General features: G+C 60.6%; 1 protein-coding gene across 3 annotated transcripts in view; it reads right to left on the bottom strand.

Annotated features, from left to right (window-relative positions):
* Positions 1-11,744, bottom strand: part of TP73 (tumor protein p73) — a 47,879-nt gene extending 36,135 nt beyond the window's left edge. For all 3 annotated transcript variants that reach the window (XM_008068737.2, XM_008068735.2, XM_008068736.2), the window contains exons 1-2: positions 11,654-11,744; positions 10,875-10,995 (exon numbers count right to left, since the gene is read on the bottom strand). In XM_008068737.2, the coding sequence (XP_008066928.1) occupies positions 10,875-10,995; positions 11,654-11,718 (186 nt within the window). In that variant the 5' untranslated portion in view covers positions 11,719-11,744. The remainder of the gene's footprint in view (positions 1-10,874; positions 10,996-11,653) is intronic.
* Positions 11,745-12,301: the final 557 nt, after the last annotated feature.

Below are 12,301 nucleotides of genomic sequence, written 5' to 3'. Positions count from 1 at the left end.
CCGGGGCTTGCCCGGCGCCCTGCCACTCGGACGCTTCTCCCAGGGTTGGGCCGGCCCCACAGGCACCCGAATGGGCGTTCTACTCCCACAGGACAGAGGTCAATGAACTGGATAGAGCCATCGACTTGAGTACAATCCTATTTCTTCATCTGGGGTTTAGGACCCTTTGGGCCAAATGCCGTTTTCTCTCTCGAAACAGAAACAGGAAGACTGAGTCACTCACCCAGATTAGGATGACCCAACCCGATCCCCCTCCCCCCAAGAGGAAACAGGCCTTGGAGCCACAGCTGGCCCTGGGCACCTTCTCTGCCTGTCCCGGTGCTTGGCCTAACACAGCAGTTGACATATGCTGACGAAATGAACAAAAGAATAAATTTGAACAAATGAAACGCAATTAATCCTTGGTCTAAAAAGAAGCAGAAGGATGCTCTGGTTGGTGGATGTTGGTGGGAACAGAAGCATGCTGGTGCCCAGGGCACGGGGAAGCAGCAGCAGCGGGGTGGACACAGCCCAGGGCAGCCAGTCTCCACCCCAAACCTGCCTCTCAGGAAAAGCGCCCATGCAGCAGCCATAGTCAATCTCGACAGAGCCCTCCCATGGTTGAGTTACACGGCGACCTCTGCTCCATTTGAGGAAAAAGGTTGTGCCAGAGGCTCCATGTCCCCGGGCTTCTCAACCAACACACAGGGACCCTGGCTTCCAGGCTAAGGGCTCCCAGCTCTGCCTTGGGTTCCAGGTTGCTCAGCAGCCAGGACAGCCCCTCCTGGCTCACACACCACCTACCCTGAGAGTCTGGGTTCAAGGCTGCCTCCCAGGGAGCACATGTATGCGTGCACTATTCATACCAGGCTGTGCACATACCCATGACAACACATGGACACATTGGCTCATAGGGAATAAGCCCACTGTTCCCAGTGACAACGTGCTGGTGGATAAATCAATGAGTGAACAAGGAGGTGGCAGACAGGCAGGGGAGGGAGGGACACCCTTCCCCAATGGAGCCCTCGGCTACAGTCCCGGCTTCGGGTTTCAGATAAAAAGGCCATGTGGGCATGTGGAGAGGTCACAGGGCTGTCAGACTCAAGTGCACAGAACCAGCGCCCAGGTCAGGCTGTGTAGACAGGTCACCCACACCCCTCACTCACTCTCTGGGCCACTCTGGTCACACATATTCTGCCTCTTTCCCCACAACCTTGTCTGGGGACACACACCCACAGGCACAAACACACATGCAGCCATCCCAGCACACACTCATTTCAACACACACACATGGACACATGCAGTCACATATACATGTGCACCCACACACCCCAATTACACAAACACACCTGCACACACCACTCATACTAACCTGCACACACCATAACAACACACATACACTCATCCATACATACCAGCCTGCATACATATGCACACAGATGAACAAACCATAACAACACACATGCACACACATACACACCCCCCCATACATACCAGCTTGCACACACATACATGTACACACACCATAACAACACACACACTAGCCGGGCGCGGTGGCTCACGTCCGTCATCCCGGCACTTTGGGAGGCGGAGGCAATAGGAATACCTGGTTTTGAGACCAGTTTGAGCAACATGGCGAGATCTCATCTCTACAATAAATAAAAAATCAGCCGAATATGGTGGCACATGCCTGTGGTTCCAGTTACCTGGAAGGCTAAGGTGGAACCCAGCAGGTCGAGGCTGCAGTGGCGGTGAGTGTGTCACTGCAATCCAACGTAGGCGGCAGAGTCAAAGTGAGACTCCAACTAAAAATAAAACACACACACGCGCACACACACACACACACACCAGCCTGAACGCACATGCATGCACCCTAACACATATGCACACACACATGTGCATGCACACCCATACACACCAGCCTGTGCACATACCCATAACAACACACATACACAATTACACACATTCTCACTTGTATGGACATATACATCCACGTTCAGACACACACTCACATAAACACATCCATGCACACACCCATACCAATCACCACATGCACACACTCTCACATGCATGTACACACTCTGGTGTGCACATTCACAAACACACATGATGCTCTCACACACGGGCGTGTGCTCTGATCACACTGTCTGGACCCTTCAGCGCGCCAAGACCCCGGCCTGCAGATCTCTGTGCCTCTGCACCTTAGGCTCCTGTCCTAGGCCAGCAGAACTTGGGAACACCTGGACCATGTCCACCTACCCACCGCCCCTCTGCCCACTGCTGGGTTTCCCGCATGGCACACGTACCAGCACCGGAGCTGTCTGCCTCCCTGGAAGGAAAAGCGGCCTGGATCCCAGCAGCCGCGCCCAGCCCTCTCCCTGCTCAATTAGCAGCCTGCAGTGTACCTGGCCCTGGGGACCTGGCAAGTCCGGAAACTAGCCCAGGTCCCCCAGACATAGGCACAGGGGCCAGGCACAAGCCGTGGCCCCATCCTGCCCCTCTGCCAGGCTGGCTGCCCACCGTGTGACGGGGACAGCAGGAGGCCATGAAGCCAGTGGCCACAGATCCCTGACCCAGAGCTCAACCCACTCGACACAAGCCTCAGGCCGCTGAGAAACACCTCCCGCTGCGGCTGCCAAGTGAGCAAAGCCCCAGGTGCGGTGCTCTTGGGCCCGGAAGCAGGGCGGGGACAACCTCACACTCAAGCCCAGGAGTGAAGAAGACCTCTAGGGTATGCTCAGCTCCCAGCAGCCGGGGCCGGCAGGGCAGCTCGGAGATCACAAGCCTGGAACACAGCTGCTGGCACAAAAACCAAGGAGCATCGGAGAACCCCCAGCTCACAAGGCAGAGGCACCGGCTCGTCCAGCCCTGATCAGACACTGAGCCCGCCTCCCTGCCCCGACTGCTGGTCCTCGCCCAGCCAGTGGGTGCCAGACCTCAGAGCCCCCCAAAACTGTCTGCTGTCATGCCTGGGACCTGCCCCCGGCCCCTCAATGGCTCCCCTCCTGCCTCTGGTGACTCCAACTGGCTGCAGGTACCCGACCAGGAAGACAGGCAGGAAACTGCCCCTCTGAACCCTCCACCACGGGACACCCTCTCCCAAAGACCCCCGAACAGCCCCTGTGCAGGGCACGGCACACCTACCGTGGCCAAGTGCCGCATGGGATCACCGACATACAGCATGGTGGGCACCGGGGGATCTGCACACGCTGGGAAGCTGGTGTCCCGTGGGACGAGGCATGGGTCTGAGTGGCCGGAGAGGGAAGGGGCAGAGTCGGGACCGCCCGGCAGGGTGGACAGAGGGGGTGCGGCGCAGCAGCTAAGGAAGCAGGGGCCGGGGACGCTCCGGGACATGTGGGCTGCTCGTTGGCATTTTCGCTTTTCCCATCTCCCGAGTTCTGTCAACTGGCTGCATCTAACAACAAAACCCACGGCCCACCCCCCATCCCTCATGACTATTCATCAGAGTCCGGGCAGGCCTCAGCTTGCCCAGGGATGTGCTGGACCACACCACAGAGCGGCACAGGGGAGGAGGAGGGACGCGGGTCAGCCTGGCTCCATAATTAAACGCACCAGGGCCGCTTCTGAGACATGCTCTGGGGGCCCGGGTCCTCACCCCCGCAAGCAGCCTCTGCCCCTGACCACTGGGGCGAGCCCTGGCCCTGGAGACTGTGGTCAACAAGGCTGGGTCACCCTAGAAGAGACAGATGGTACTTCCACCCTTGGTGACCTGGTGGGGTGGGTCTCTCTCCTGCCTGGGGAAGTTGGCGGGCCTTGAGTGCCACGCAGGGCTGAACAGAGAGGGGAGGCACCTGTACCCCTGGGCCCCTGAGTAAGCCAGGTGATGGGAATGAGAGGCCCTGAGTGGCCTGCTGTCCACCACACGCCCAGAGTGGGGCTGGAGTCCGAACTATGAGCTAGAGCCTGCGCCAGCCTTGTCCTGGCACCTGCTAAGCCCTGGGAAACAGGGACATGCCACTGTCACCAAAAGAGTCCAACAGGCCGCAGGGACTCATCCAGCTGCCATGACTGCAGCACGGTCAGAGGCTCTGCAAGGGTGCCCAGTGGTCACCACCACTCCCTCTTATAGACACCAGCATTTCCATTCTATTTCCACCATCTTGGGTGCAAAGTTGCCCTTGGCAGAGGGGACCTCACAAATTAACCCTGGGAAACTGGATGTTTGAACTCCAGTGTCCAGGCCCCCAGAGCATGCGGCTTCATCCCCGCCAGTGCTTGGAAAGTCACAGGGAGTAGGAGAGGACGCGGGGACCCTTTCTTAGGAATTCTTCCCTGCTGACGTCCAGCCGCCTGCCTCTCTCTCCTTGTCTCGCCTCCCCGGTTTCCTCCTTCCCTGTTGTGCATCTTGTTCCCCAGAGAGTTGGCAGAGGCAGGAGAGGGCAGAGGGAGGCTTGGCCTGCGATACCCCCGGGAGCCGGGGACCCATCCCCCACTCACCGAGCTTGGGGGGCAGGAAGGACGGCACCAGGTGGCAGTGGTGCCAGGCAGACTCCCGGATGCCGGCCCCTCGCTGGCAAAGACACCCTGCAGGGGGATCTGCCACGGGGCCCGGATTGGAAGGTCTGGAGGAAGCAGCCTCCTCCTCGTGTGGGGAGAAGCGGGGCGCCTGCAGATGAGAGGCTCCAGGGAGGCCTGCATCCAGTTAGGTTCCTGCACTGGGCCTGGCTCAGAGGAGCCCTGGGGCAGGCGAATTTCTGCTCTCCCAACTGGGGACCCCCCTTGGGCTGGGAGCCGGGCTTCCCAGGGACAGAGGGATGCCCAGAGCCAGGTCAGCAGAGAGGCCTCCAGTTCTGCTCCCCACATTCCACAGGGCCCTGTGTGATACTGGGCAAACCCCTCAACCTCTCTGTAGCCCTGTGTACTCGTCTGTCACCAGGGACAATCAACTGAAAGAGACTCAGTGAGCCCTGACACACAAGACCGGCCTGGGCTGGGTCAGTTCCTCAGTCACGACCGTTTTCTAACTCTCCAAAAGGAGAGAGCAAGAGGGAAGAATCCGGGGTGTGAAAACAGCCAGACTACTTTCAGAGAGTCCAGCCATGCTCAGGGCTGCATGCTCTGGGAAGCAGCATCACCCTGGCCAAGAGCCTGGGCCAGGCCCCCAGGAGTCTGGCGGTCGCACTGCACTGGCCCAGCCTGAACCGCGGAAAGCACCCGGCCTCTGCTCAGACAGCACCCAGCTTTCTGTGAATTTCCCCAGGGACAGGGAGCTGGGGTCTGTCCCCCTCTCAGCATAGCTCTCAGCTGCCTCCAGGTGGCCTCCCAGGTGGCCTCACCGGGCCCTCAGCAACTGCTGTTCTGTTTCTGACTCATGGGGCGCGCCACTCACTGACACTTCTGCAGAACCCTGGGCAGCGGCCGAGGTGGTAACTCACAAACACTCCCGGCACCACATATACGGGAGAGTGACAGGGCCGGGGGCATTGCTGGAAGAGAGGGGGGAACTGTGTTTCCTGGGTACCTGCGATGTGTCATTTCAGGGCCAAACTCATGACATGGGGTCCCTGCTGGGGAGGCCATAGGGCTCAGCAAAGCTCCGAGACTGGGGGCTGGCGGGGGTTCATTTCTGGGCAGACCCAAAGCACCTTGTCACTCAAGCCTGTCAAAGGATGGCCGGGAGCTTGTTGGGGGTGGTGGGTGGGCTGGGGGCTCAGAGCTGACCATGGTGAGCTCCCAAGCTTGAGCCCACCCTTCCTCTAGTGCAGACTCCCCTTGGAAGGAGGGGTGCCCTCCCCATTCTGAGCACCTGCCCCTTCTTGAGTCCATGTGCTTCCCTCCCCTGGACCTGGGGAGAAATTCCCTCCCCAGTGCTGGGAAGGCCTGTCCTGGGCGACCTCTGGAGTCTGTCCTGAGGCTCAGCTCCCTGGGGTCCCTGGGGCAGACCAGCCAGCCTGCTGCCCTTGCCTTTGCAGCCCCCCCTCCCTTGCCCACCTGCCCCCAACAGCTGCTGCCAGAGAGAGGTACCAGGGGAGGCAGGAGGGGACACAGGGGAGGGGACAGGCGGGCCTGGAGGAGGCTCTAGGGTGAAGGAGAGGGAGGAGTCCCTGGGTCCCTCCTCTCCTCTCTCGTTTCTTCCTGGCCTCTCCCACATCCTCAGAGCCAGCAGGGGCCTTGGGGCTCAGTGCCATGCCCTGGTTTTGTTTGAGGGGACGCTGACTCTCAGAGGGGCAGGGCCTCCCCCAAATCCCAGGCCCAGCGCTGCAGAGCTCTGTTGGGCAAGAATTAGGATTCCTAGCCGGGTTCGGTGGCTCAGCCTGTAATCCCGCACCTTTGGGAGGCTGAGGTGAGTGGATTGCCTGAGCCCGTGGGTTCGAGACCCACCTGGGCAACTTGGCGAGATCTCATCTCTACAATAAATAAAAAAATCAGCTGGGCGTGGTAGCGCATGCCTGTAATTCCGGCTACTTGGAAGGCTGAGGCGGAAGGATCACCGGAGCCCAGCAGGCAAGGCTGCGGTGACCGGGAGCGGCCACTGCACTCCAGTCTGGGTGACAGAGTGAGACTCTAACTCAAAAAAAAAAAGAATTAGGATTCCTGCCCCCAAGGTCATGCCCTGCCACCTCCTGGAGCCCACATGGTGGGGTAGGGTGGGGGAGATTTATTCTCTGTAAGCTCCTCCCGGGGGGGGGGCAGGGTCCTCCAGGACCAGGGGAGACACCCATAGCCACAGCCTCCTCAAGTCCCTCTCCACCCCCCTGTCAGGGTACCTGCAGGGCCCCAGGGGGGCGGAGTTGGGTCAGTTTTAGCTTCCATCCCTCCCTAGCCCACTGGGAGGTCAGGAGCCAGATGGCCAGCCTCGCTCTTCCCTCGCAAGATGGGGACCTATTCTAGAGTGAGGTCCCTGAGAGCCACCTGGGGTCTGCAGGGATGGCCAGAGCATGCCACACGCAGGAGTCAAGCTGGGTGAGGGGTGCCAAGGCCTGGGCATCAGGGTTGTCTCAAGGGTGGGCGCACCCCGGCTCTCCTGGACTCCACCATCCAGGGCCTCTGAGGGAACAGCTTTCTCTTTTTTTGAGTTGGAGTCTCACTCCATCGCCCAGGCTGGAGTGCAGCGGCATGCTCACGGCCACCCCAGCGTCGACCTCCTGGGGTCAGGCAATCCTTTCAAGTAGCTGGAACTACAGGCTCGAGCTACCACGCCTGCCTAGTTTTTGATTTATTGTAGAGATGAGCTGCCCAGGCTGTTCTTGAACCCATGGGCTTAGGCAGTTCCCTCACTTCGACCTCCCAAAGCTCTGGGATTACAGGCTTGAGCCACCGCGCCCAGCCGGGAGTAGCTTTCTTAAACATAGGGCCTCCTCCCTGCCCTCAAGGGCATGCCTAGCACTTGTCATGTGTTCCCTGTGGAACCTCAGATGGCTCAGATCCTGTTAGTAGTCCCATTTTGCAGATGGAGAAACTGAGGCCCAGAAGGGTTAACTACCTCTCCCAGGCTTGCTCAGCTAAGAAGAGCAAGGTTGAGTTTGAACCCAGGAAATCTGGCCCCAGAGCCCCAGCCCCACCCACCCCGCCTCCTGGACTCTGGCCCATCTCAGCCATGTGGCTGCAGTGATCACATGGTCTGATTCCTGCTATGGCCATAAGGAACTCCTGGTCCCCCCAGGAGGTCTGTGGCCTGGGACGCCTCCAGGGTCCACCAACTGTTCAACTGCTCCTTTCCAGACCCTGCTCTCTTAAACCACCACCCAAATCAGTTTCTTCAGCGGGGACCAGTAGAGCAGGAGGGTGGTCCGAGGTCAGAGGTCCGAGGACTGTCCCTTCCCCAGCCTGTGAGTCTGGGAGGAGCTGGCACCCAGGAGGGAGGCTGTGCCTTCTGCTCTGGCCTGCACCCTCTGTTGCCCCCACTTCACGAGCAAGGACACGAGGCTGAGACGTGTGCACTTGAACTTGCCATTTTGCCTGTCCGCCGACCGCTAAGGTGGTAGCCGAGGATCACATGGTTTGTGATGGTTGGCCTTCCACACGCGGCTGGCGGAGGCTGCTCAGGACTTTGAGTCCAACGGAAACCCACAGGTCTGTTCGAGGTGGCGAGACTCAAGTCCTCCTTGCTGGGCTGGCCCACCCCAGAGCAAGGGAGCAGTCAGCACCAAGGGCCAGACAGCCCGGGCAAGCCTCATGAGTGGTGGGGCACGTGGGCAAGTCGGCCCTCGTCCTGTGCCAGGAACTTAGGGCAGACGGGAGCCCTGGGACCCCAAACACCACAAGTGACTCTTTGACCTGAGGCCTGGCCTGGGTAGTGCTTCTTGCCCGAGTTGCCAGCCTGGGGGTGGGGGCTAGAACTGGGCTCCTGAGCCCAAGGTGGCACAGCTTCCACGGGGGCACTCGAGAGCCCTCACCCCAGCATCCCCACCCTGCCAGACCCAGGTCCTCAGCCCTCCGCAGCACAGCCTCCTCCCGGGTTCTGGGACTGGACTTTAAATCAACGTCCTTCCTGTGGGCTCCAGGTCCTGCCCTGGGTCCCCTGGACTTAACAGTAGGGAGACCATTGTCAAGGCAGCTAAGACTGGGCTCTGTGGCCCGGGTCCAGTTGTCAATGCTTCTCTGAGCCTCTGTCTTTGCACCTGGCGCTGTTGCGGGGGTCGGGGTGGGGCCGGCTCCCTCGTGGTCCAGTGGCTGTTTCCACAAGAGGGCCAGGCCCTGGGTCAGGAGAAGACATGTAAGTGGGGCTGGGATCTCACAGCAGCTGGGCCAACCTTGGCTCCAGCTAATCTCTACCTCCATGAACAGAGCTGTATCCCCAGACATTTCATGCACGGCTTTTCCTGGAAGCGGCTCCCTGATGGATTCGGCAGCCTTGTGTGTCAAGGTGGGAGGGCCCACTCTCATTCCCTGGCAGCTGGGGAGCCATGTGTCCTGGCAGGTGAGGGGTCGGAGCACCCTGGCCCAACACGGACCCCTGGCATCCTCCCAGGTGGGCAGGGGGGAAGAACACATTACCCTCAGAGGGAACTAGACAGGCCCCCTCTGCCTCACTGGGCCCAGGACCTCCTCCCGACACACAGTCTGTGGGGTCCTAGGGGCCTCTGGGGAGTGGACTGGGCATGGGGAGGCGGCTTGGGGTACTCAGGATATAGACATCTGACGAGCTCAGGGGTCCTTGCCCCCTGGCGTCCAGTGACCAGCTCCTATCCCTCCCCAGAGTGGAGGATACCGACATCTAGGAGGGGAGGAGACAGGACTCTTGTCCCTAGGAAGCAGTGGCAGCACAAGAGACGTTTTGAAGGGAGAGAGGAGAGAGGGCACGGTTCCACCTTCCAGCCCAGGACCACACTGGCACTATCCTCCCCATCCTGAGTCCAACCTCTTCCAGCATCTGCCTCCGTTTTCTCACCAGTAAGATGGGAATGTAACAGGTGCTGAGTGCTAGCAGGCTGTTTGTGTGTGGGTGGCCAGGGGTGAACCCTCAGACCCTCAGATCCAAGCTGAGGGGTCCCTCAGAGGAACGGATCTCCCAGATGGCTGAAGCTGTGGCTGCCTGAGGAAGTGCCTCCACTCAGCTCCACAGGGCACGGCACCACCCCTATGTCTGTGTTGTAGACAGAACGGGGACGTGCCCCAGCACACAACCCGCTTCACTCCCTTAACTGGAGCCCACGGCCCCGACTCCTCTCCAGGGCTCAAGGTGTCCCAGCCACCCTACCTGCCTCAGACAGGAGTGTGAGGAGTGACTGAGGGGCTCCAGCTTCTGGAATGAGGGGCTCTAGGGAAGAGCAGGGTTGGACCCTGGTCCTCCAGTATTCCCCATGTCACCTCCCTCCCATGACCCAACCTGGCACTGGCCCCAGATTCACCGGCTCCTGGGGGCATATGCTCAGTTGGAGTTTGCTTTCCACATATGTGTAACACAGTTCTTCGGACGGATCCCCACCTGAGAATCCCTGGACCCTCACGGCCAGCCTGTGGACAGGACCCAGCAGCCCCTGGAAAGGAGGGCCAGGCCCGGGGGTGCGGGGGATGTCAGGCCTCGCTGGGCCTCCCCAGGTCAGGGTCCCATCCCCTCTCTCGTGAGCTGCTCACTGCGTCCACCTCTTGGCATGACTGGGGCTGGAGAGAGAGGTGGGGATGTGCCCGTCGGCTCCCGCAGCCCGGCCTTTCTGCCAGGAGGAGCACCCAGCGGGGCGGGCTCCGGAGATGGGATTCACATGTGGACCCGGCTGTCACTCAGCAGCCTCGGCTGATCCCTCGCTCCCTCTGCGTTTCCAGATAGTTCTATGTACTGTGACGTACAGAAGGAATCCGTCTGTTCCCTCCTTGGAGGGAGGAGACCTGCCAAGGTGGGGTGTTGGATACCCACTGCCCCTCTCAGATCCCTGCTTGTGGGCATGTCCTTTGGGGCCCACCCCCATCTCGGTCCCTGTGCTGGCAGGAGGCCGCCCCACTCCATTCCATAACACCCTGTTCCAGGGACGGGGACGGTGACATGGCACCCAGGCCAGTCATAGCCATAGGGGTGGCTCAAACATGGGTCCACAGCCACACTCACACCAGCAAGAGGCAGGCCTGCTGGGCTTAGGGAAGAGAGGGCTCCCCTTCATGGGGATGGGGGTGCTGGTAGAGCCTAGGGCCCTTCACCTCCAGAGGAGAGGCTGCCTGAGAAGGAAGCCATCCTAGGGCAAGAGACAGAGCGAGGCAGCTGTGGAGCACCTGGATCCAGCCATGCCTGGGGTCCTTCCTATCCCTGGATCCAGCCATGCTTGAATTTATTCCTCCCTCTGGACTGACAGGTGCATGAGCTAATAAATCTACTTTGCAATCTGAAGGGTCCTGACATACCCACTGGGGATGCCATGCACCTGAGAGCCTGCTTCCAGGTTCTGCCAGGCCACCCGTCCTGCCCCCACTCTGGGCCTCTGCGGAGGGCCAGCCCCACTCACCATGACAGACGTGGTCATTCCCTGCAGGTGGAAGACGTCCATGCCAGGCTCTGCACCGCCCACCACCTCACTGTTCTCCTGGCTTGACTGGGGAAGGTCAAAGTAGGTGCTGTCTGGCTCCCTGGGCCGGGGAGAGGGAAGCATTCAGCCCAGTCTGGTGCCATCCCCATACCTCCCAGGCCTAGAACTCAAGGCTAGCCTGCGATGCTTGGTAAGGCCACGTCTCCTGCCCCCAAGGAGTCCTTGGTCCACGGTCTCCTCCAGTCCTTCCCACCCTCCCGCCCCCTCCCCATCCTCTGCGGGACCCTGCAGGGCTGCAAGTGCCAGGAAAGGGGGCCATGAGAGCTTTGCCATGCCTCTAGGACCTTTCCCGGCCACCATCCCTCTCGAGAGCAGGCCACAGAAAAGAGTAGGGATCCTGCAGCCTCAGGAGGAGAAGGCTCTAGACAGCAGCCTCCCTTTCTTACCCCTCTCCTCCAGCCCTGCCCCCAAGCTGAAGGGGATGATTGAGGTTAGCCTAAGACCAGCATGGGACCGCCTTCCTGTCCTGGCCCAGTTGGCCCAGCGAGGTCAGGCGAGGCTAGCCCTGCATCCAGCCCAGGCTACCCCTCCCTCCCTGGCCTAGTCAGCCCAGCAAGGGCAGGCGAGGCTAGCCCAGTGTCCAGTCCAGGCCACCCCTCCTGCCCTGGCCCAGTCAGCCCAGTGAGAGCGGGTGAGCCTAGTCCAGCGTCCAGCCCAGGACACCCCTCCCGTCCTGGCCAGCCAAAGCACAGACTCACAGAGAGCTCCACAGGTGCTCGAACGTGGTGCCCTCCTCAGAGGCAGTGGCGGTAGACTGGGCCATCTTCCCCACGCTGGCCCCAAGGGCAGCTCACTCTGGAAGGAGAGAACAACACATGAGCGCCCTGGACACGGCATCCTCTGTCCTGCGGCATGCTGAGGGATGCAGGAGGGTAGGGGCTGCTGAGGGTGCCCTCGAGCCCTGGCCAGGCGCTCCCACCCACTCTCCGCGTGCCCTCTCCTCTCTCATTTCATCCAGCCCACTCCTCGGAGCAGGAAACCGAGGCCCAGGTGGGCAGCTTAGTCATGGACACGACTATGGATTCGATCCAGCGGCAGGTGCTCTGGGCAGCCAGGAGCTTCAGGGCCGCTGCCTGAGAAGTGGGGTGATGACAGCACCCCACTCATGGGCTTCTATGGGGCCTTTTGGGGAGCGAAGTCACAGTCTTCGAGGTACCTCACGACTGGTGTGAGGAGGTGCCTGGGTCACAATTGGCATGAGGACGTGCAGTCCTCACTATCAACTGGGTCTCTAGGCTTGGCCTGGAGGGGCCTCGCGGCTCCCTGGGAGGAGCTTGGGGGGCTTCCTGATGCCCTGAGACCTGGGGGGCAGTTCAGATCCAGATCACTTTCTCTGGGGAGGGCAT

The sequence above is a fragment of the Carlito syrichta genome, unplaced genomic scaffold, assembly GCF_000164805.1.
Source record: "Carlito syrichta isolate Samal-C Ts95f unplaced genomic scaffold, Tarsius_syrichta-2.0.1 Scaffold311497, whole genome shotgun sequence".
Classification (NCBI taxonomy): Eukaryota; Metazoa; Chordata; class Mammalia; order Primates; family Tarsiidae; genus Carlito; species Carlito syrichta.
Note: the sequence above shows the minus strand (reverse complement) of the source record. Positions and strands in the feature narration are given on the sequence as shown.